General features: G+C 37.4%; 1 protein-coding gene across 1 annotated transcript in view; it reads left to right on the top strand.

Annotated features, from left to right (window-relative positions):
• Nucleotides 1-25,349, top strand: part of LOC137997668 (nose resistant to fluoxetine protein 6-like) — a 37,250-nt gene that overhangs the window by 5,479 nt on the left and 6,422 nt on the right. Inside the window, exons 3-12 of the mRNA XM_068843797.1 lie at nucleotides 4,358-4,442; nucleotides 10,509-10,602; nucleotides 11,112-11,356; nucleotides 13,722-13,895; nucleotides 15,192-15,285; nucleotides 18,122-18,214; nucleotides 20,180-20,348; nucleotides 21,233-21,312; nucleotides 23,033-23,152; nucleotides 25,091-25,241. Coding sequence (XP_068699898.1) covers nucleotides 4,358-4,442; nucleotides 10,509-10,602; nucleotides 11,112-11,356; nucleotides 13,722-13,895; nucleotides 15,192-15,285; nucleotides 18,122-18,214; nucleotides 20,180-20,348; nucleotides 21,233-21,312; nucleotides 23,033-23,152; nucleotides 25,091-25,241 — 1,305 coding nt within the window. The remainder of the gene's footprint in view (nucleotides 1-4,357; nucleotides 4,443-10,508; nucleotides 10,603-11,111; nucleotides 11,357-13,721; nucleotides 13,896-15,191; nucleotides 15,286-18,121; nucleotides 18,215-20,179; nucleotides 20,349-21,232; nucleotides 21,313-23,032; nucleotides 23,153-25,090; nucleotides 25,242-25,349) is intronic.

Here is a 25,349-nt window from a genome sequence, read left to right as displayed (position 1 = left end):
AACAGATGATATTTCGTATCCTCATCGTAATAAGCTGGGACATAAGCTTGTGAGTGAGACAAATGTGGAAAAACTTACAGAAAATCACTCATGTCCTACATGTAAAACTGTTCATTACCCTATCAGGCATCATAACAAAATTGACCATCTACGGGCATCCGTTTATTGTTTGCGTCACTTACAGCTGAATTGTTGACTTGTTTTGAAACTGGAAGATGTGTACTGACAAAAAAATGCATATATCACATTTTTAGTGGTTTCAACCAAGATGTGGACTCTTGTTATAACCAAAGGGTTAACAGACTGAGTTTCTTGTTATCCAAAAGACCCTATCTTTAGTTTCCTTGCCAATAAATGTCACTTTTTTTTATGTCATGCAACATTTGGGCTTATCATGACATGGCGTTACAAGTGTCTGTTTAAATTAAGCGACGTGAGAAGACAACATCCAGCACCCAAATCTCTGACTAGTGGTAAGTTTTCCCAGGTTGCTTTCCCGTAATTTCCACTGTTTACAAAGGGTCTTAGGTCTTAATTAGGTCTTAGTTTTCGTAACACTCAAATCTCATTACATATACTTTAAAACTCATTTCCTTAAAATAAACCCTTTAAGGCCTGAGGGGACTGCCATTGACGAGTAAAATCGTGTAGCGTTAGACAGTTATATAAGCAATGAAGTACTTTTTCCAAGTTTATACATAGCCTCATCTAAACACAACAGGGAGTTGGGAGAATTCGAGACTATGCATACTATCCTTAATTGTGGCTAATTATTTTAGAAAGTAATACTGTACATGTAGTACTCAGTACAGTGGAACAGATCCTGATGCATTTCTTCATTTAAACAATTTGCAATGAATCAAAATTCCTGGTGACGGAAATTGTATCTTTGGCAACTATGATACAGCAGCCGTTGGCAAAAGGCACTTTAAACGCTAAAACAAAGGCACATACAGCTATATATATGGAAAATTTAGGTTTAATGAAAGGTGCGAACACATATATATTACACAAATGGCTACAGCACTACAACAAACCATTGTGGATGAGTGGCTTGCAAATCCCTCTTTCAATGCGCCTTTCCTCACTTCAAAACAAGATTATAAAGCAGAAGCAAATTAGTGCATTTTTACAGGATGGCCACTTTGCATCAGAACTTGGAAATTCTGTGCCACTTGCTGCCTCCAATGCATTGCGCATCTCAACTGTGGTTGTCACAGCAATGTTAAACTTCCCAGTTTTGCCAATTTGCCCAAGATATGTAGGACTCTAAGTGACAATCCAATTTATATCTTGCTTATGGGGAGTTAATTTGCAAGTGTTTCCAAAATGTGATGGGGTGTAATATGTATTGTCAGTGTATAAACTGCAATAATATTAGAGGCAAGAAGCCATCGTCAGGCTCTGCACCAATCACATGTTCCTCTCGAAAGCGGTGACATCATGACAGTTCAACAGACAGGTTAATTGGAAAGTTTTTTACTGAATTCAAAGCAGGTGGAACAGTGACAGTACACTGGACACTCTTTGAGGAGTTGTTATAATGGAGCTTGTAGCTGTTCTTTTAGCAAGTGATAAGCTTGAAACGTAGGTTCTTTACAAACAATATAATCATGTGGTTGACACTGTTAGACCAACAACTATGAAGCACTGTTTAGGTAAGAAAACAGAAAGACAAGTGGCCTATATTAGAGCTTTCAAAATTGTTAAGTAGCCGAGAAGTGTTTGCAACTTTAATGAAGGAACAAATTTGGCTTAATTTGGGTTAGTGAATGCGAGTCTTCAGTGTAATTTTTATGCAGAATAACTTTTGTCGGTGAAATAATTATTCTTTGTTTTGCCCAAAATTAACTTAATTGCAGTAACTGCTAGGAAGAAAGGGGGCTGTCAGTAATCTTCCTGTAGTAACTTGGTTTATAATTATATGTTCATAATAGCAAAAGGGTAAATTTGAATCCTCAAGGATAAAATAGTACTATAAGGATAAACATGTACTGTACTTTGAAACCCTACATTATATGGTTGCATTAATGAAAATGTGTTTGACTCACATGTACATGTAGTTGTTGTCTGGAGGCCAGCACCCAGTACAGTGGATATTACCTGGTTTGCATAGCCTAATTTAGGGGATTTGCTTTCTGCCAATCAGTTAGTAGTGAATTTGTTTTCGTTATAGTTATGTGGCAAACGCTAATTAAACTTTCATAAGCCCTGCTCGTATATACGAAAGGACGGCCTGAAATTTGGAATAATTATGCATCCATTATGTCCTTAAATTAAGTGTTCAATACTGTTTTCAATGACATTAGAAGATGAACATGGGCCTGAATTTTTATAATAAGTTTTATTTAAAATTAAAATTTATCTTGGGACTCTGACAATGTGATTTTCAATGGGCTATTTTCTTTTTACTTTAGGGACGGTTCATTTTTTAACAGATGGAGGGGGCTGGTGGGATTTGGGGGAGTGTCATTTGGAAATTTATAAACTCCCCTCAGCTTGCCATTTTTTTCACATGATGACCCTAAAGGTTATTTTTGGGATGCTCCCCTCTCCAAAACAATATGCCTGATGTTTTAAACATTGGTACAATGTACATGTGTATATGAATTAGGCCAAGCCTAAAAGCAGAGCTCCCATTCCTAAACCCAGAAAGCAATATTAAGTTTATGGAAATAATTATGCTTCTGCATAAAATACAAAATTAATCGTCAGAGTGTGTACAGTTTACAGTGATCAAACACCTCTGAGCTGACAGCAAACAAGCCTTGCAAACAATAACCAACAATTTTAATCAACAACTGAAACTTAAATTACATGCGCAGTAATCACTTTCACAACATTTTCCATTTGACTGAAAATCTTTACTCCCTTTCCCTTCAGTTCAGAACAACAGCAAAAGTCTTAACTAATTAAAAAGTCAACCTTAAATGTAGTACATTGTTCATTCGCTTACTCGACTGCAACTTCACAGTCAAACAAAGCAGCTCAGAACTGGACATCCATTTCACCCAAAAAGCCTATAAATGTGATTGTTGAAATACATCAGAATCTAGAACTGTTAACAGGGAATTGCAAATGTTTTCAGGCCATCTTCATTTCTTATAGCTAGTTTAACAAAATATATATGAGGCAGCGAGGCATATATTAGGAAGGAAAACATTACCTGAAAGCTAACTATAATTGTAAATAAGTGTTTAATTTGTCTCTCACTCCATTTCTTTCAGCTTTACATTGATTTTCATTAAAATTTTGTCTTCTTGATTCTGGGTTTCTCTCGAGGATTTCTTTGCTTAATCTTCATCACCTCTTCTCTTGTGCTCTTTCCTGCTCTTTATCCCATTGCTTGTCACTAATATGATTTCCCACCAGAAAAACGCCAGTTCCCAATTGCAATGCTGCCAGGCGATTTCCTGCTGAGGAAAATTGCCCAAAAGGCTGTCCTGCCTCCCCACCTCCACCCCAACAGTTTGTACTGGGAGATGTAGGTGACGTCATAACCAAAATTTCTCACATGGATAGATTTCCCCAAAAATCTTACCGGTGACCAGTGCTCTGCTAGTGCGCTTCACACACCTGCGCCCGGCTAAAATCTGTAAGTGGCCACTGAGATTACTTAAGTTAAAGGGTTAAAATTATCCTTGGGAAAAATATACATTTCTTTTTTCATAGAAATTATTAATATTTTGAAGTAATTTCTAATGCAATACATCATTTTAAAGCTAACCTTATAAAATAAACTTTAAATGTATTACTGGGTATATGGATGCTGGTGAAATGCTACACTGTAGGATTTTCCTTTTATCTTTCACGTGTGAGGATATAGGGGTTGTCATGGTAACTAACACAATTAACCAATAAAAGGAAAGCTTCCCCTTCCTTGTAAGACACTTTTGTGGGGTAATATCATTTTTCTCTACTACATTAATATTTTTTACATGTATGACTCAATTTGACATTATCATTTGACAATTTGTAATAATTATTTCTTTTTCATAACCTTTTCAGTTTCATGTTACACAACATGCGTGTTTTAGCAGTTGATGACCACTGTTTTGCCATTTCGAAACATAAAACAAATCGTTTTTTAATCTGGACATTTCATCAGTACTGTATCTATATATAGAACAAACAAAACATTACTTACATGTATGGCAGCTTTGGGATTGATACAGGTATGACTTTTTATACTCTTGTGCTGATACTGTGCTCGTTCGCTGCCCTTACTTGTGAGAGATACTGTACTATCAGCACTCAAAGAGAAAATAATGTTATCCCTGCATGGCTATGTAACATCCTCAATATTTTTAATAAATTGGGTTGTCCCTGAGAGACTTTTATCTTTGCTTAATTTCAGTTAGTCCCCATAGTGTGGGGCCTGTGTGCACCTTCTGCTTGCAATAAAACTGACATTCCACTGTTGGTTGATAAGATAATTGAAGGTATGTGGAGTTTAATTAATGCTTAAACTACTTTGGCTCAATTTGCAGATTATTTTATACCACCTTCTTATCTGTCTAGGGAAAAATAATGTTATTATTCTTAGTACAGAATTTATAAAATTAAATTCTTGCCAACTGTTCAAATCCCAGGAACACATTGTGATAGGCCATTTGCAACAAATTGGTCACATGACTGGTCACATACTGTACATGTACATGTAATTGGTGAACTTTGTAATTCTAGAAATGGAAAGATCGTGTTTGCCACTTAGCCAGAACACAAATTTTCAGAGAAATACCACTTAAGGGAAAGATTGTATGACCATGTAACCGGCAGGTCTAATTTGCAGGTCGCAGGTCGCAGGTCGCAAGTCGCGGGTTGCAGGTTATTGCTTCACCAATACAGAAAGTATCCTAAACATTCTTAAAACCTAACCTTAGGCCAAATTAGGCCTAAACAAAAGTTTTTAGGCCTATAACAGGCCTTCTGATAGGGTGCGATTAAAAAATGCAAATTGTGCGATTTTTTCAGGGCAGATTGTGCGATTAGAAAGGCCAATTGTGCGATAAATAATGTAAATTATGCGATTTTTTTCTCAGCAATTTTAAGCTTGTTTTATAAGGTTTCAGGTTAAGAAAAACACTTATTTGCTGCCCTAAAGACATTTTGAACACAAAGGAACAGTAATTATGTATCTCAATCGACATTAGTTGGGATAAATTTAAAAAAATGAGGTCTTCTGCACTACCGGTGCACCACGTTAAAAGTTGAAAGGACACAGCGCTAACATGCCAAATGAATGATCAAGGTGCTTGTCAACCACGAACTTCCGAAGATGGTCAATCACAATAGGGCCATACCCCCATTTATACGAGAGAAAATAAGCCACGGCTTTCTCTGGCCGCGGCTTACAGAAGACTCAAATGTTCACGCCGCATAAATGGTACAAAATCTACGTTCACGTCTTTTTCAAGCACAGCTTATATTGACCTGGGAATATATATTCGTATAAATAGTTCCTGTTGCGTATTTTGTACACCATGGCCAGAGTAAGCCGCGGCTTATTTTCTCTCGTATAAAAGGCCCTAATATTGCACGACGAGAAAAACATCAGTCCATCGTCCACGTGGAGCGTACCTGTGAGGTACTTTCTTGCTCGATCGTGAGCTGTCAGATTGGGCGGAAGGTGGGAACTTCCTTCTTCGTCGAAGAAAAAGCGAGCGTTTTCACAACAAAGTTATCCATGAGTAAGTTTTTATCAGTTTTCAACGAAAGAAACTACATGTACATTTTGCCGAAAAATTTACAACTTCGCTTATTTTTCACAAATCAGGCAACTGTGTCATTTCAGTGGTGTGTATACAAGGGCGTGTTTGTGTTGCACCAATAGAAGGAGACTCGTACCAGGTCCCGACACGAAAAATAGAGCCTTGAACTTCGAATGTTTACGAAATCGAAGGTGACAAAGGTTTTTTAGCCTTTTTCCAAGATAAATCATCTTTAAAATGGTGTATTTATGCAGGAATTTTTAAGAAACGTGTTGATTTATGTTTCATTTTATGAATTTTGTGCGTCCTTTTGTGAATTATGCGATTTTTCGTGAATTGTGCGATCGGATGCGATTTGAGGTCGATTGTGCGAAATCGCACTATCGCGTAATATCAGAAGGCCTGCTATAACTATAATAAGGTTAGCTTTTATCAATGTTTAGGATACTTTCTGTATTGGTGAAACAATGACCTGCAACCCGCGACCTGCGACCTGCAAATTAGACCCGCCACCATTTAACCACTTGAAAGTTCCATACTTTGTTTACATCTACGAACGGAAAGCAGTTGCCCTCCGGTGTAATTTTTTGTAATTACGCACCACAAACAGAGGTCAGCTTCCTATTTTTACTGTGGGTCAAATAAGCGAGAATAAATGTGCTAGGGTGGAAATTTTCACACTTTCGTAGTTCATTTTTTGTTTGAGAACAAGAGGGTCTTCGGCTGATAAAGTAAGTGTGATATCATCAGCATACATGGTGGGTTTTGAAAAAAGATTGCAGGTGGGAAGATCATTCGTTTAAATAACGAAGGTCCCAGAATGGATCTCTGTGAGATACCACAGGTTATAGTGTACATCACAGAAGTCAGAGAGAACTCCAGTAATGGAAGTTTGTTGTTTTCTTTCACTTAGATACAATTTTACATGTACGTATGACTGAAACCAATTAAGAGAGTGAGATTATGTGGTCCATAGTGTCAAAGGCTTTCCTTAGGCCAAGAAATATTACACCATTGATAAGGTTATTGTCAGTACTCCAAAGCCATTCATAACTGGTTTACTGGAAAAACAGGATCAAGGATCACCGGAACAAATATCAGTTCAGTAATAAATGAAATAAATTAATAGACATGATTGATTGTACCCCTACGTGACTCAGGCAAGATCTTTCGTGTGCTCAAGCGAAAATAAGTGAAATCAGCACAAAATTAATATAATACAAATGTAAATATAATAAATCCAGAAAACCCCTTGTGACCTCCTCAACATCTTCAACTTGAAACCTTTTCCAAAGATTACCATCGTTTCCTTTCACCACATCAGCGCATGACTCAGTATTTTTGCTGTCACTTATAGTGGGAGATGATGACGAATCCATATTCACAGAATTTTCAGTAAACATGTACTCTAGTTACTCGAGGTGTACGTTGTAATTGGTGAAAAATGAAAGTCATAATAATGTTTGAAATTTCGTATTAATTAAATAAACAAAGTTGTGTTTTACCGTCTTGGGTATATTACCAACTTGAAGATATTGTAACATTAAAAAATAAACCCACTGAAATACTGTGAACTTGACGGAAGTTGGCTAAAAATCAAAACAAAACATCGCTGTAATCTGAAGATTCAAGGTGTATAAATTAATAATAAAGACTTTAGCTTGTATTTTTAAAATAACTTGTGTGAGCAATATTCAGCGTATGTAAGTTTTGTTGTTGTTGTCGTTGTTACTGTTCCAGGGTGTTTTTCGAAAATCGCACGTAACATGAAAACTTTCTCTGGTTAAACAGCAAAACCCAGCGTATCGAGGCGTATTAAGTAATCCTTTATACCAAAAAGGTAATAAGCCGTTGGAGCAAGAAAACTCGGTGTTATTCTCAGATCAAGTGAGCAGTTGAAAAAGGCAAACAAAAATCAGGTATGATCCTAAAATAGAACGGCGACACGCTCATTCACATGCGGTGAGCGGTGAAAGGAAGATGAAATGGAAACAGGGGCACCCAACGTCAATTTTCGGAAAATATCTGTTTGGAAGACGATTTGAAAAAAATGGTATAATTGCCCATTTATAACGGATATTTACCCTAAAAAGGTCACCTAGAATTTTCGGGAGCCTTTTTTCTGGCTGAAATTTTCGAAAAGGTAAGTGTTGATCCCTATAATTTTCGGATCACTAGACTTTCAGCTAGGAAATCCAAACAGATGAAAAATTTTTTGGAGGATAAATACACTATGCCTGTGACTTTGTTAACAGGTATTTTTTGAATTAAATGTTGAGTCTTGTGACATGATTTCTGTCGGGGTAAAACTTATCTGAAGGCATTAAAATCAGTGAAGTTGCCAGGTGTTTCTTCAGTTGTAGAAGATAGTGAAGGTCCTGTTTGAGAATAGTGAGAGTTAAGCCTATTACTTATATCACTGGGGTCGGTAATTATATTTTCCCCTATTTCTAATTGAGATACTGTATCGTGGTTGAACTGGGGTCCTTCCCAATTAATAATTGATTTATTCCTTTCCTTGCATTTTTGACGTTTGTCGAATTTTTGGTATAATTATAATAGGTAATTTTAGAATTCTTACATGTTATTTCATAGGTAACCTTATTCTTAATAGTAATTGTAAACCAATTATGGCTCCAGTTGGCCTCAGTAGGGATCCTTGAGGCTATTTTCCTAGTAAGTTTATCGCTTTGAAACATTAGCCTTTTTCGGTCTGGTTTAATCCAGGGTGAGGCAACATTTTAAACTCTCCTTTGTTTATGTGGATCATGGTTATATCTATAACACTGAAGAACATGCTCTGCTACTCCAGGACCTGTATTTATCATGAGCAATTTTGGGGTTGTCCTCCAGTTGAACCAGATGTTGGGGTAACATTGCTAAATCATTTTGAAAGTTATTTGGATTGATGTTCTTAAAGCATCTGCTTTTCACAGTTTTGAAATTGGATTTTGAGGTACATTGTGATCTACGTTTTGCGACACTGATATTTCTTGTTACAAGGCAATGGTTTCTTCAATATTCCAATATCTGCAACACCAGAGTTACAAAAGTTCCAGGGACAATTTGTTAAGAATAGATCGATAGTAAAAGTAGAGTACTGGGTGATCCGTGTATGTTTGTCTAGTGAAGTTGACTATATTTGTAGGTAACACAAAATAATACTAAGTACCTTTTGTGTCATGCTGTCATGAATGTGAGGTTGCACCCACATTCCAATTATATCCCCAATGATATTAACTTCCAAGTGGTAGGATTCCAATCTGTCCAAAACATTCTCAAGTTAATTATTTATTCATAATATCATTTTTTTCAACAACACAAGTTTAAACGATAGTTACTAAACGAAAATTAGCATGATATCATATTAAATATTTTTGAGTTGCTCACTTTATTTCTGGAAAAATAATTTAATGATAGCAGCAGAATCATCATGTTTATGAAAAGAAGGTCATCACTCATGTGACGAATTGTTGCAAAAGGGTCTGGAATTTGGAATGTGGAATCCGAAATCCGGAATAAGAAATCTGGAATCCAATATAAGAACTTGAAACAAAGTCACTTGGCTTATACTAATTTGCAAAAGGAAACAAAATGATACAGAAACAATAAAGCTAACCTTAGGCCTGATTAGGCATAAACAGTTTACCAGTACTAGCATTAGGCTTAAGGTTAGCTTTAATGAATGTTTAGGTTTCTTTCGTTTTCATTTCGTTTCGCAAATTAGTGTAAGGCTTTGGTTGAAGTTCTTATATCACATTCCGGATTCCAGATTCCAGGTTGTAGGTTCTGGGTTCCGGGTCCCCAGTTCCTGCTTTTAGGCAAACCCATTGCAAAAGGTCTATTTGTCTAAACCATGTGCTTTTAAAGCATTCAGGTGCAGGTAACATTTGCAGACAGCCTCTCATCTTACCGGTAGATGCCGTAGGGTCAACATTGTTTTGCATAGTGGTACAGCTAGCAAATGAGTGTAGTCAAATCTTCGCCAATCAGTATAGAATTCTCTGAGTGACGGCAAGCTCTTGGTATGGGAACTTTGTCCCTAACAGTTGGTACAAAAAATTAATTACTAGCTACATACACACTATTTTTGTATGATACAGAACACGGACAAAATCCTTTGCAGGAATAATGTAGACCCAAACTGAATAGGTAATCAATAACTCGAAAGCAAAGGTGCAATTTAGTATTTTTGCGACTTTCATTTTTGTGTTGTCTGTTTTGGAAATGTTAATTTTAGCGCTAACATACTCTGCCCCAAAATGTCTACTTGCTAATTAATATGCATTTTTGTTACTGTAACCAAGTTGCCATTGACAATAACAATTATTATTATGGGGTACTCCTAATATTTTGATTTTGTTTATTTTTACTCCTAACAAAGTTTGTTTCTCATTATAACACATCATTGTTTCCTAGTTTAAAAACTGTTTTAAGTTTTACAGATCACTCTGCCACCCATCCTGCATACAACAAGCAACCTGCTGTCTTCTTGAATTTGTTCTCTAATTTGAAATGACAGATAGTATTAATCAGTCAGTGACTAACCATAATTATGCTACATTTGTACATTACCACTTAAATACAGCATGGGACGTAAGAGAGCTTGTCAGGTTAGCAGGGTCAGCCAATAATAATGCCAGATACTAACTACATAGACTAATATAACCTCTACAATGATTAAGAAGAGTGCAGAATTTAAGCCAGGAAAATCAGTGGAGTATATGTATGATAATTTGCCCTAGAAAAAGTAATGTACAGTACATTAACCCTTCAACTACGTATTCCATCATTCAGTGTTTGCAAAAGAATTGAAAATAATATGGGCTGAAGATCCAATCATTAATTGTGCTCATGAATCAGAGTGGACAACAGGCCCCATTATAACACTGTGAGTTAATTTTTATTCATATTAACTATGTTTTAATGATGCGATATTAATTAAATTATTATTTTTTGTGCAAGGGTCAAAATTAAACCTGCTAATAAGCTGATACAGTAATTAGGTACCCCTGTGCTCTACCCTGATCATGACAACCACCCCCTTCCCCCCCCCAGGTGGATGATGTGCACTTTTGGGATTCCAAGTTAAATACCGAAGTACCATAACAAAAATATTTCATTTTTTTAAAATTTTGAAATGAATAATTACCACTGACAAGAACTGGCCAATTTATACATTATAATTTATTATACTGGTACTTTTGGTCTCAAAGGTGTGCTTGTGTTGAAGTTGTTAAAAACATTTAGTCCTAATGTCTTCATTGATCTCTTTTAAAACAATGAAATGAGTCGTGGATGATTTAACATGCAAAATGCAGTGTATAATGATAATTATTGTCTTTCTTGTATTCCTGTGAATGTTTCCACCATTCCTTACTAGTTGTTTTGATCCTGCAGTGTTGTCTGTGGCATCATAGCTTATTTGTGCCTTGTTGGAACCTTGATCGACTTATGCCTGTTTCAACAGTCCTGGAAGTTTTGGTTTCCTTCAGAGAGTTTTCAAAGTGAAACCCGGCATTCCTCAAATGTTGTGAGTGATTCCATTGCTGAGTCCACTCCGTTACTTCACGGAAATGTATCTGCATCCACTTCATCTTCATTCGTTTGGACAAAGTTGACAAAGCCCAGTGAGCAAGAACAAGGTGTGTATGAGCTCAGCACATAAAAGTTACATGAGGTACATTTTAATGCACTAGGGAGGTTGAAACCTGCCATTTGAGCTCTCCCATGAGAGACAACCCTCTGGAAGATGGCAGATGGTGACCCTCTCTGTCAAGTCTATGAGCGGATCTATGCAACCATTTATTTCTCAGAGGATGATATCATATTTGTGGACTACCTACAAGGAAAAGGTCTGGATTGTCTTTCAGTTGTCCTGTAGCTGACCAATGACTATCATGATTATAAAAATGATGATCGCGATTATGAGTAATAGTAAAAGCAACTATTATAATATTTGCTTGCGACGTTATTGATGGCTGGGGTACTGAGTATGTAAAAACTTCCTTCAAACCTGACATGAAAATGTCAAAATCATAGTCCATTTTACAGTTGTGCTTAGTTACCTGGCCTATGAATGAAAGTGAGGCTGGAGTTGACCTTGTTTTGATAGAAACCTCACTGCTTTTCTTATGTAAATTCTTGCCAATTAGCATGACAACAACATCATTAACGTAAGAAAAGGAGGGAAGTCTGTATCATAACAAGGTCAACATCAGCCTCACTTTCATTAAAAGGGCCAGATAACTAAGCACACAACTGTAAAGAATACTATTGGCAACGAGTCAGCCAAGTGAACATGCGAGGCTGACGATGCAGCAGCCTTATAGAGCTGAAGCGCAAGAGTGCTGTGTAATATGCAGAAAGAAATTTCACGTGCTCCAGAGAAAGTAATGTAAGATAAGGTAAGAGAACAAAGGCCTTTTATCATGTGACTTAAAGAACCAATGAAGCTGTGTGTTTTGACTTGTGATGCCATTACACAAACTGGCATGACGCAACATTGTTCATGTGGATATTTATGAGTGAGAGAAAGCACACTTTTCCATTTCTCTGACCATTGTGTTCTGTACATTTGTTTACAGTGTTCTTTAAAATTAATATATATTACTTTTTCGAACCAGCGTGTTCTAAATTGAGTGAATGAGCTCAAGACTGAATCAGAAATGGTGGTTAAAATGTATTTTATTTGAGGACAAAAAGCAGTTTAATCAGAGTCAGAATCTGGAAGAAGATCCTCTTGTAACTTCACTTGCCGTTGATAAGCCATACTGTATGTTAACCAATCAAGATCATGTAGTCATGCCCTCTTGATTACCAAAAGTGCCCTTGTGATGCCCTCTTTCTCAGCCAATCAGCATTCAGTAATTTTGCCCTGAATGGGATAAACACTGAAAATACTTTGGCAATTTTCTAGGAGGCATTGATTTTTTCCAACTTAATTATTGTAATTATGTTCCTGTTAAAATTACGGCCGTTCAAAAATTACAGCTGCAGTTAACTTTCAATATTATTGCAAAACTCATTGACATTTACATGTACATTGTTGTTCAAGATGCAAAGTGTGCAAGGATTTTACTGTACTTACTGTACATTTCTATTGTTGTTGTGTTATTGTTAACTTAGATAAGTTGAGTTGCAGTACTTTGAAATAAAATAATTACCACTACTGTTGGGTTCCAAAAATGGCAATCTGATACAAATCTGCAAACTGTGCAGCCAGCTAGGCGCTCAACCCCTGAAAATGACCCATGCATGACCTTGGAGCACAGCATCACCGCAAGAAGGAATAAGCTGGGAGTCGATTTTGCGGAAGGAAGGAAAACTGGAGTGCCAGGAGAAAAACCCCTGAACTGCAGGTTGAGATTAACTGAAACATATGAACTCACAATATGATCCCAAGTCTGCAGAGGTGGGAGACACGAGTGTTACCACAGGGCCAATTCCGTACTCCATTTACATGTAAAGGTGGTGCTTGTGATGTCATAAATCTTGTCATTTTAGCCTTTATCTTGGCATTTGACTTTTAAGATGCTTCTTAAATCGCTCTTAAATTTTGTGCATTTGCAAACTTTAAGTCACATTGACAGCTTGTCCAAGGGAAAACACCTGGGCCCGGTTGTTCGAAAGCCGATTAACGCTAATCCCAGATTAAAAAATTACCAAGGAGTTTATTTCCCTTCTCTCGGATGTTGTATAACGCTGATATTTGGCAAAATTTTACATTAGAGGAAGTAAATCTTGAAAACCAAAAATAACCAAAAGAAACTTGCTCTGAAAAGTTGAAAAAATTAAACCAAAGTTTACGCTAATCTTGGATTAAGTTAATCGGCTTTCGAACAACCGGGCCCTGAAGTATTTCAATGTGTTCAAGAACCTTAAGGGGTTAATTCCTGAATGGGTGAACATCTGGAATTAACATCCCATGCTTTACTGGCCTGGACTACATTTTAGTATTGTGGCCATGAAATACTCCTCCCACTACAATAATTGTATTTTTTCCCATAGGATTTCTGGTCAGATTTCTAACTTGCTTCTCAATAACTCGTAACACCAGCAAGGTCATGGATTGCTCTGTTCCGCCTGGTGCTATCACGTCTGTCAATGGAGTGCGTGTTCTTAGCATGTGGTGGGTTATTCTAGGACACACCTACCTCTGGCTTTTGCAAAATAGAGTAGTGGGTAAGTGTTGACGTCATTTCCCTTTCTTTAAGAATCCCATTTTCGTGCTGTGGATAAAAGAGCTTTTTGACTTTAACATGCAGGGTTGTACTAATACTGTGTTTATTTAAAAAAACACAAACTCACCCAACAGTTACTGTCAAGTCTTTTTTTACTTTAATTATAATGAAATACAAATAAATTAATGAAGGGCTCAATGCAACATTGTCTCAAGTGACCATTTTTGGCTGATTTTATAATACAGTTGAACCTGTATATATATTATAACGGCTACCCTCGAGGTTTGAGGAACTGATCACTTAAGGACAGTGCCTACTAATTCAAAGGTATTTTTGCCAGACCGGGCATTTGGAAAGACTAAATTTACAACGCCTTCAAATTAGACACTTCGAGGATGATATATACTGCTCCATAAGAATGGGAGGTATTGTCATGCAAGTGTTCCTTCAGATAATTGTTGCATTTTCTTTGCAAGCTGGTGGATCTGGCTGCTTAATAGAGGGTGGCTGCTTAATGCAGGGCCGCTATAATTATACAGTTTTGACTGTATTCCTCAAAACTACTGTACAGTGTAGCTTAATCTATGCAAGTTGCCTGGAAATGAACTTAAGGACATTTCCCTGGTTTTGCTTTCTCTTATTTGTGCAATGTGTTTCTCAAAAGCCTACACAAAACTTTCAATAATTATTTTGATTGTCTTATTGATTTTTTATTTATTGACCAGCTTTTTGGAAGTAGGGGATCACTACGTGTTCCTATTCATTATGTTAATTATGTTAATATTACATTTGTTATATTAATATTACAGTAACTCTGCTTTGCCCCCAGTGACTGTTGAGCACAAAATTAATGCAATGTAGCTTTTTCAGTGTGGAATAGACCAATTGCGATATTATAAAATTCAGTTCTAAAGAAAAGGCATCGTCTCGAGGCTCTGAGGAGTAAACTCATACAAATCCCTTATATTTGTTTCCCAGAGCATCAAAATTGGTCTATTCTGGGGCTATTAAAATGTTGTTCTCTGGGATGTTTTGTTGCAACAAGGGTTTGTGCTACAGTCTAGGTTGAGTTAAATCACGTACATAAATGTACATTCTGAAGGTTTTTCTAAATAAATGTACCGAACTGGGACAGAGCATTAATTAATTAACTCAGGCATACATGTAGTCATGGTTGTTATCGGCAAAAAGCTTGATTAACCGTATTATTGTAACTTACAAGGCATTGTATGATTGACAACTTTTGAAATCAGTTAGTGCCTTGGATTATAATCATGATCTTTTATTTTTTTTCCAGATGATGTTGGCCTTGGGATTCATATTGTTAATAGGTTTACATTTAACACTATAAACTCAGCCTTCTTCTCTGTTGACAGTTTTTTCGTATTGAGGTACAGTATGGCGGAATTATTTTATACAGAGCAATTAGTTTTAGTGGTCTACTTAAACCAAGAGCAGAGTAAATGATGATGATGATGATGATGATGATGATGATAATAATGATAATGATAATAATAGTAATAATAATAATAATAATAATAATAATAATAATAATAATAATAATAATAATAATAATAATAATAATAATAGACACGACAACGTAGCTCGGGCAATTCATTGGGAGCTGTCAGGAAACTATGGGTTTGAGTGAAATGACAGGTGGTACATGTATGATCATGTTCCTAACAGTGTACTTGAAAATGAGGATTGCAAGATGTTGTGGGATTTCAGTGTAAGAACAGACCATGAGAGGCTAGGAGACCAGATTTATTAGAACAACTGCCAAATTATAGATGTGGCAATGCCAGAAGATGGAAGGGTGTGAGAGTAAAAGACAACGAAAAAGTAGAGAAATACGAAAGATGTGAGGCGTAAGGACAAAGATGATACCCATAGTGGTGCAGGCATTGGGAACAATACCGCTGAGATTAAAAGAAAATCTGAGGACCATTGGTGTGGATACATCCATTGAACTGATTCAGAGATCTGCACTTTTGGGGATGCCAAGAATTCTTAGAAAAGTGCTGAAGATGTAGACAGAAAAGGAAAGAAAAATGAAGGATGCTTCTTGGTTACCCTAGGCAACTGGATGTTGAGGCCGGAGTCAAGGAAAACCAGATTTAATTAACACCTTTTATCTGAGAGTATTTGTGCATAATAATAATAATAATAATAATAATAATAATAATAATAATAATAAATGATATTTTAGAATAAAATAGATGTTAATGCTGGTAAGCAAATACTGGGCAGCGCCTGGGAGGAGAGCGTGACTTCCCATCACATGACTACCTTATTTGGCTATTTCATTCATCCCGCCATTCGAGCCTTCTCAGTTTGACATTTCCATAGCTCAACTAGTTCTGTTTTTTCTGTTCAGCAATTTAATCCCTCCCTCCCGACCGTTTTGCTTTCTGGCTCTCTTGTATTTTATCTTATTTTTTCTTTATGAGCTTCTGTAACCTATTTAATAATTCTCCTTAATAAAATATGGGTGGGGAATTGCTGCCTGCGGCACCCCTTCAGCCCTGTGCTGAAGCCCCGTTAGGGAGGGGGCATATTGTTACTCTGCTGGACTGGGTTAACTTGGCCCCAGGACATTATGCCAGCAACTATGCCCGCCTTGCAATACAGGCATGAGGCACCCCCTCGGCTAGTTGCCGAGGCCCCTCATCCGGTGGTCCATACCGGCGGTGGGTATTATCCGCGCCTGGCCAGTACATTCCCTGCCCCTCGTTTACGCCCAAGTTGTGTGTATTGTCTTTTATTGTGCACCAAAGCATTAATAATAATAATAATAATAATAATAATAATAATAATAATAATAATATAATAATAATAATAATAGTAATAATAATATCAGGCCATCTTGTTAGAAGATGCCTACTTTGTTATTTCAAGGTCCATGCACATGCAGCATTTAAATAAACTATTCCTCTTGATCATCTACTCTCTCAATCATCATCAGACATGATTTATTCAAATGCTGTAATTATTATTGCATTTGAATATATCAATGTTTCTTAGCAGGGACACCCTCTTATGACTTTACTTCCAAGGATTTTAACCTGCCATACAGGAGGACTCCTTAGTATACAACCATTCTCCATTCTAATCGCATGACTGCAGAGTAAGGCAGCCTGGGTAATATGAAGGACATATTGTTCCTTGAAAAAATATCGGAACCACTGGAGAAGGACAAATGACAATTGACTCATCCTTGTCATGAAGCAGCATCTCCTATACACTTGATTCTCCCGAAATAAAGAACAGGTGAAGGGCATGTCCTTGAAATGTTCCAAATGACTATTTTTGCTGTGAAAAGAATGAATTTCAATGTTGCATGTGGAGACTGAAGTTTTCTGAAGGTAGTCGGGTCACAAGAGAAGTTGCATGTTCCGGTACAGTGTGCATGTAGCAAAAAAATAACATGTGGTTTTAATATCATTCAAGCTTGTCCACCCTTGAATTCTGAAGAAGTTGTTGCATGGGGAAAGACAAGTCTGATTTGTGTGACAGGAGGAATCCGGCAGTAATTGGCTGAGACTGGAAGATGGCTATTTTTGTTAGTATCACCCAACTAGTTGACTAATGCAAATCCTGCATTTATTTATTTATTTATTCCATTTTCAGTGCATTAGATGAAACAATTCAAACTACATACTATATACTACATGCTAAAAGAGAGAAAAAAAAATTACTGCAGTGGGGAAGGACTAGAAGGGAACATACGAACCATTCGAGCTAGTCCACCCAATTGGCTACGCTACTAGAGGACTATTACTAATAGTCCTCGCATAGCGAAAAGCGTTACGCTATCTTTCGTTTATTCCCCAATAAATATTTCTTCAACTTGCATTTGCTAACTTTATCATTGCCATTTCTGTCCGACTAGCTGGGTGATACTAAGACAATTAGACCCTTTACCCTCAAGGGCCACGGGTCTAGTTGTTAATGATTAGGGATTACATTAAATTAAATGTTATATGGGGCAGGGGCGGTGGGGAAGTTTGCTATATGCAACGGCTAAGAGGCTAATACAAGGGTAAATAGTATTGTAACTGATTCTTCCAGAGGCTTTGAATTGGTTCTTAATTTGCAAATTGGGTTCATGTTCATGTAGGCAAGGAGATCTTGGGCAATTCAGTGATATAGCATAGAAACCTCAGAGCTTTATTTAAATTTTTCTAGCCTAATATTGCTTCAAGTGACTTTTCTTGTTTGTAGTGGTTTGCTTGTTGCGTACATTGCCTTCCGTCGCATGGAAAAGGATGATGGGCAACTTCCTTTATTTAAATTCTACTTTCATCGATTTTGGAGGTATTTGATTGATAGCCCATTTCCGAGTTGCTGCATGCCTCAGTTTCAAAGCGAGTTCTGGCGCACAACCATTCAAATGGAAATGAGTTGCGAAATTGTTATGCAAATCAAACTCATTTCCCTTACAATAGTTGAGCACCAAGACTCACTTCGAAGACTCACTTGTCACCATGCATACTTTTTTAAGTTAATATTTTCGTATGATTTTTGCCTTTAAACTATTTAGTGTGTTACATGTGAGCAGTAGCAAATTTGATACAACAACATAATAGGCAATTAATGATGTAATTAACAATTATTCCATGAGCGCGCGTTGGATGTGAGATGGTTAATAGCCAACGAGGTGCGTAGCGCCGAGTTGTCTATAACAAGTCTCGTATCCAACAAGCGTGAATGGAATAATTGTTTTGTTAAATTCCTTAAACTCGAAAAGTTTGGAAATACGAAATATAAGCGAAATACGCGGGAAACTCCAAACAAAATCGAAAAAAACTTGATGAAGATGTGATGTTGTGTAATACCTGGTGGTCAGACAGACGCAGGCTCATCATAAAAACATTTCTTACCTTTTCGCGTACTTCTAAACGTCGGAATTGATCCAAACTTTCCACGAAGACGTTCTTTTTCTGCTTTATTGAGAGAGAAATACTTAAGCTTAGCAACGCTCAGCGCAATCATTTGCCATTATAAGGTCAAAGTAAGGTATATGAGCTGATAACGGAGATTAAGTGAACCATTCAGAGCACGAGAAATGCATCAACGCAGGTTGAAAATTTAATAATAATTTTTAATTGCCTTGAATTTTTTAATTGCGACAAAAAGTGTAAAGGAAGGAGAAAAGGGGAGGGTGGAGGAAGCCTGTCAGTGCAAAAATCAGTTTTTGTATTTTGTGTTCGTCTCATGAAACAATCTGACAGTTAACACTTGATTGTGCAAGTGATCCGCGCTAAATAGACCTTTTTCGCTTGTACATTTTGTTTTCCCAAGACAGATCATGTGATAATACTCAGGAGGTTTGGTCCTTTGTTTTGTTCATTAAAAAGAATTCATGCAAGTATGAGTATGTCTGCATGCACTCTTTTTAATGAACAAAAGAAATAAGCCACTTCGGAGTTTCACGTCGGGATGTAATCAAGCATAAAAATTATTAAAAATACAAAAGAGTTTGAATGCAAATTTCTGCAACAATTGCCATAAAAAACGTGCTTGTTTTTATCCTGGCACGCGCACGTGTTTTTTGAAACTCCGAACTGGGTCAATATAGATTTATCTTATACGTTCAAGGGTTTTTTATTTCTAGTTCAAGACAATCAAATTAATTATAAGCCACTTCCGTGAATATATAGAAATAAGAAATTTCAATACGCAGAAAAGAAACGAAGTTTATTGCAATGTCCGTCTTCCTTTTCAAAATAGCAGATTTCTGAGGAAAATGTCTGTTCAGACAAAAACTAATTGAATAGGGGAGTTTCGAATTGTGTAGCAACACAGGAACAGTGTCGAGGTTCAGGGAATAATTTGCATTTTCCTTTGTTTTCGACACAACAAAATGCTAATTATTTCCCCTGAACCTCGACTCTGTTCATTTGTTGCGCCACAATTCGACCCTCGCCTATTCGTGGCAAACGCTTTGGTGTGTTCGGCGTGGTTACATCTTTATGTTTATTACTTCGAATCATCGTTTCTTCAGTTTTCAAATGCCCCATAATACATTTTGTTTGCCCCCCTCCCCTTCCATCTCCGAAAGTTTGTATCAACTATTGTTGTCAAATGCTCTCGGGAGTATGCAGTGTCCCCAAGAGCATTTGAAAATAATACTTTATGCAAAATTTGGGGGGCAAACAAAGTCTATTTTTGGAAATAGAGAATCTCTATTTGTTGTTCTTGTTTTAAGCGACTTCTTTGTTTTCTTTGTACGTTTTTCTGCAGCAAAGTGACTTATTTATGACCTTTACCCCTGCGTAGGTTGACTCCAAGCTACATGTTTGTGATTTTATTTTTCGCCAATTTGTACGCATTCCTTGGTGAGGGTCCGTTATGGTTTCCCAATCAGAATAGTACCTTGTGTGAAAAGTACTGGTGGACAAATCTGCTGTATATCAATAACTTTTATCCGACATCCTTACAGAACGAGGTGAGATTTTAAAGGAACCTTTGTGTAGTGCTTTAATCAAACTTGGATTTAGACAGACGTGTGCAGATGTTTAGTTTATAATAACAATGGATATAAAGCGGGAAGAACGTAATTAGTTGGAATTGCATTACTAGGAGTTCGTAGCAAAATCTTTCACTTGACTAACTCGGTGTCACGGTTTAAGGACATTATCTTTAGTTGTTCTAGGGTTTTGAACTCGAAAGTGGAACTACTATATTCTTATTTTTCGTTGCAATGATTCTGACCATAGCGGGCGAGTTGTCGAAAACTTGAACAACATAGGGCCGACATTATTCAAGAGTATTTTACTGTAATCCGTGTCCCATGTTTTCCCCGTCTTGTCTATCCATTCATCTCCTTGAGTGTTTTTTCTTATGCAAGCCTGAGAACCATGATAACAGCGATTGATGTCCGAACTGGCTTGGTCGCAGGTGCAAATGGCAAATGCCAAGCATCAAATTTGCGTTTGTCAAGAATCAGGGGAATCTGTGGATCCAAGTTTGGTACACATCGCGATTGGTTGCCAGGTTCTTTATGACATCCAGCCGCCCTTGTTTGTCTTTAGTCATTTGCCGCAAGCACAAAGCTTTTTGCTGTGAACCGCCTAAAGCTGACACACTCCTCTCCCCTCCGCTTAGTGTTCGCCTTTTAGACAGACAGAGGAACCTAAAGGCCTATAAGCGATCCAACAACGTCAATAATTTTGTGAGATATTTAACAAAAGAAATTGCAATCGCGTGTTACTCAGTAAAACTGGAGCGTGTAAATCATAATTTAAGATATAGAGAAGGCGCATTGTGCGTTACATCATTAATGAGCAAGTAAACAGAATAGTATCTTTTTGTTTCGATGATATTTTACAGTGTCTTGACTGGTCGTGGTATCTCGCTAATGATATGCAGTTTTATGTCATAAGCCCAGCACTGCTTTTCCTCATTTACAGGTAAGGAGCTACATTGGGGAAGAAATGGTTTAAATCCAGTTGTCCTTGGCTAAGCGTGATTGTCAAATTGCGTTTGGTCCTCCCGACCTCTACTCACATAGGCTTGAATTGATTTGTTCTCCCCTCCCTTTAAAGACTCTTCCTAAACACTTCAAATAGGCAATGCCGTTGTGTAATTGACATTAGGGAACTTAAGCAACGACAACGGCGACAGCAACGATAACGTCACAAATGTGCATATTTAGTAGGCAAAAACAATAGCTTTGCACGCCCTGCACGTGCGTTTTTCACTTTTGTCCATTTCTTTGCCGTCGTCAGCAAAACAACGACGTGAAATAGTAAAATTTTAGGTTTTAAGGAGAACGTCAGCACTTGACGCTAAAGTTTCATTTTCTCCCCTAAATTAAGCGCCGTTCCGACCAATGTCATTTTTGAGGAACTACCACACCCTTGTCATATAAGAAGGGTTGACATGTTTACAAAGTGATTACAATGACGCGAATTTATATTTTGAGATGACGCTCTCGGTGCCGTCGCCGTCGTCTTTGCTTAAGTTCCCTATTTTACAACCAGGGAGGAGCAGGGATGACGTATTGGTGAGTGCACTCGCCTGTCACCAATGTGGCCTTGGTTCGATTGCCAGACGCTGCGTCATATGCGGGGGGTTGAGTTTGTCGGGTTCTCTACTCTGCTTCGAGAGGTTTTACTTTGGGTGCTTCGGTTTTCCGTCTCCTCAGAAACCAACCTATGATCAGCATATGATTTGATATGTGTGCTGATTTGATTTGAATTCTACACGCTGTCCCCAGTTAGCAAAACAAAAACAAACCCCTTAAAGTGGTACTACGACCAAAATAAAATTTTGTTTCTCCTTTGGATTTCAAAACTATGTTAACTAAACACTAACTCACCCAAGTTTTAAGTTCTGATTTTAAAAAAACACCTGTTTATTTTAGCTGGAATTTTCTTATTTATTGGTCCGCCATTACTAACTTTAAAATCTTGAGAGAGCTGGGTCGAGGAGAAAATGACGTCAAACACTCACTAGTTTAAGAATGCAATGCGTGTGTACGCGGCCTAATTAATATGCAGCACGGGAGTTTCGGGCTTTCAGACTTTTCAACCCGTGTTTTGCATATATAATAAATTGCGTTTACACGCTGAAATTTTAAGCTAGTGAGTAAATGACGTCATTTTCTCTAGATCCAACCCTCTGAGGTCCAATCCAAAATCCAAAACTTACACTCAAAATAAACAGCCTTTGGATAAAACTCAAAGCTCAACATTTTCCCATTTAGGTGTTAAGCGAACACGCTTTCAAAATCTGAAGAAAAAAAGGAAATGATTTTTTGATCATAGTACCACTTTAAATATTGGCACCAAAGTACAAACGACCGGCGAAACGTCCGGCCTCAAACGAAAACCGTGTTATTATTAGTTATTATTATCGGAAGTCACAACTCTTCAATGACGTCTTCAGTTGACTCTTACAAGCCTCCCGTTTTGTAAAATACGAAAGGCTTTCCAAGACAAAACCTCCTTAATTAATTAAGGGACTCAAAAGCTCATTATACACAGTGTCTCATTTTTGTTTTGCTGTATTTGTTGCAGTGACTATCATATGCATTCTGTCATGTTATCATTCCCCCTTATTGGTAGAGAAAAACTTGAATTCACTCTTTGTGTTGTTTCGTCTTAATTTGTTTCGCTTGAATACTAGATTCAAGTGGAAAGGACTGGCTATCAGTGCAGGTGGACTTCTGGCAGTTTCGTTTGTTGTCACAGCCGTAATAATAGATCATTACGACATCGATGTATTGCTACTCTCGATGATTGGTGGGTAAGTAAATACCTTTCAACACATGCTCGTGTTTTAGCATCCGTATACCGAATAAGGATTGACACAGGCAGTTTTCTGAGATTGAGAAGCGGTCAGTGTAAAACGCAGACTGCAGACTGCAGACTGCAGACCAGGTGTAAAATCAGGGCGTACCTAATCGACCGAAATCGATCATCGAAAATGTAATCGATTAATCGATAATACTCGATATTTGTCGATTGATTAGTCAATTTAATCGATTGAAATCGATAATCACAATTTTTTTGTCACATCGGTGGAAATCGAAAAGTAATTTACACGCGATCTGATCTTATCATAACACTGCATAACACTTACCTTCAAGCTTACCTTCGAATGCGCTTTGTTGATAAAGATGATGTTACTTTCTCCAATGGTAGCGACTTTTCTTCGTCCATTTACTTTTCGATATTTGTCGAACAAATCGATCAAACCGATAGCTAATTACAGAAATCGATCAAAATCGATAGTCACAAAGACGCGAGTGATCGATTTCTATCGATTTCTGATATTAATCGATTAATTAGTGTCGATTACGATCGATTTCAATCGAGTATCGAAAATATCGATTAGGTACGCCCTGGTAAAATGCAGAGTAAAAATTAGAGTAAAATAAATATTAATATTAAAAAACGAGTCATAAGGATAAAATAAAGAGTGTACGTACCCGTTCGTACTTTCATACTGAAACTTCAAGACAGCTCCCATCGTTTTGGTTGCCCCACCGCATGTTATAAATCGGGATTTTCATCGAACTCGTTAAGAATTGAAGCTGTTTGATTCCTCGCGCGCGCAGAAATCCCCTCCAATGACACTCGACACCACGGCTGTTTTAGCTCAATTTACTTTGACACGCATGGCTACAATAGACCTCTTTAGCTTGTACATTTTGTTTTCCCATTTCAGACCACATGCTGTTACTCTAGGGAAAATTTTCTTTCAAATGTCGTCCTATGCACGTGAATATGTACGCATAACTTATGAAAAAACAAAAGGAAAATTCACTTGAGAACATCACGTGGTCTGAAATGGGAAAACAAAACGTACAAGCTAAAGAGGTCTAGTTAACAATTATTCCATTCCCGCTTGTTGGGTATGAGTGTAGTAGCTGGTGATCAGACAGACGCAGGCTCATCACAGAAACATTTCTTACTTTTTCGTGTACTTCTAAACGTCGGAATTTTATCCAGACTTTCCACAAAAACTTTTTTTTTTGCTTTTGTATTCAGAGAGAAATTTCGCTTTCCGGTGAAAATAATTTTGGCTTAGCAACGCTTAGCGCAAAAGACAACCGGGATTATAACTCTGATACCTTTCAGGTATTCCGAGTAATAATTGTTGGTTTTTCGATCGATGTCGCTCGATGCACCGGTGTGCGAAATAACTTTGAACATTTCAATTCATCTGGAAGCGCAAAAAAACGCACAGATGATTTCAACGATCGCATTTTCCTAGGACTCTCAGCGGCAAAGTTCCCAAAAGGTGCAGCAACCTTTTCACATAAATTTCCTAGTGAGTTATTGACAGATGTAAAACAGGATTGTGTTTCAAACACTCATTATTTTATCCTCATCACACGTTTTTCATTATTAATATTTAATTTTACCCTCAGTCTGCATTTTACCCCTGGTCTGCTGTTTGCCGTCTGCATTTTATCCCCGGTCTGCAGTCTGCGTTTTACACTGACCGGATCGAGAAGAGAGCAAAACAGACCGTAGGCCATATCCTTACAGCTAGCCAAAGCACGCGGAGAAGAAAGGGACAGACACCCGGGACAGACCCCATGTTCATAATTTCAAGACAATATCCCCAATTATTCAAGGTTATGAAATCAGAGGTCAAATTCTACTAATTGCACTATCCCTGTTGATGCTCCTTATTCCTCAGAAACTCATAATTTGACTGATGATTTGTTTTCAGGGGAAATAAAGAACAAGCTCAAAAAACGGCAGGTAATTTCATGAACATGGTGTACATCAAGCCATATTGTCGCATCTCACCTTATCTTGTGGGGATGGTTCTTGGATATCTAATCCACGTTGAAAAATCAGCACCTCGTCTAAGCCCATTGGTAAGTAGACAAAAGGCTGTTCTCAAGCAAATTTATATCACAGGAAAACCTACCAACCACAATTATTGCTATCTGCTTGTTCTTAGCAGTGTAGTATTTTAAGAATGT

The sequence above is a fragment of the Montipora foliosa genome, chromosome 1 (genome assembly GCF_036669935.1).
Source record: "Montipora foliosa isolate CH-2021 chromosome 1, ASM3666993v2, whole genome shotgun sequence".
NCBI classification, from domain to species: domain Eukaryota; kingdom Metazoa; phylum Cnidaria; class Anthozoa; order Scleractinia; family Acroporidae; genus Montipora; species Montipora foliosa.
Note: the sequence above shows the minus strand (reverse complement) of the source record. Positions and strands in the feature narration are given on the sequence as shown.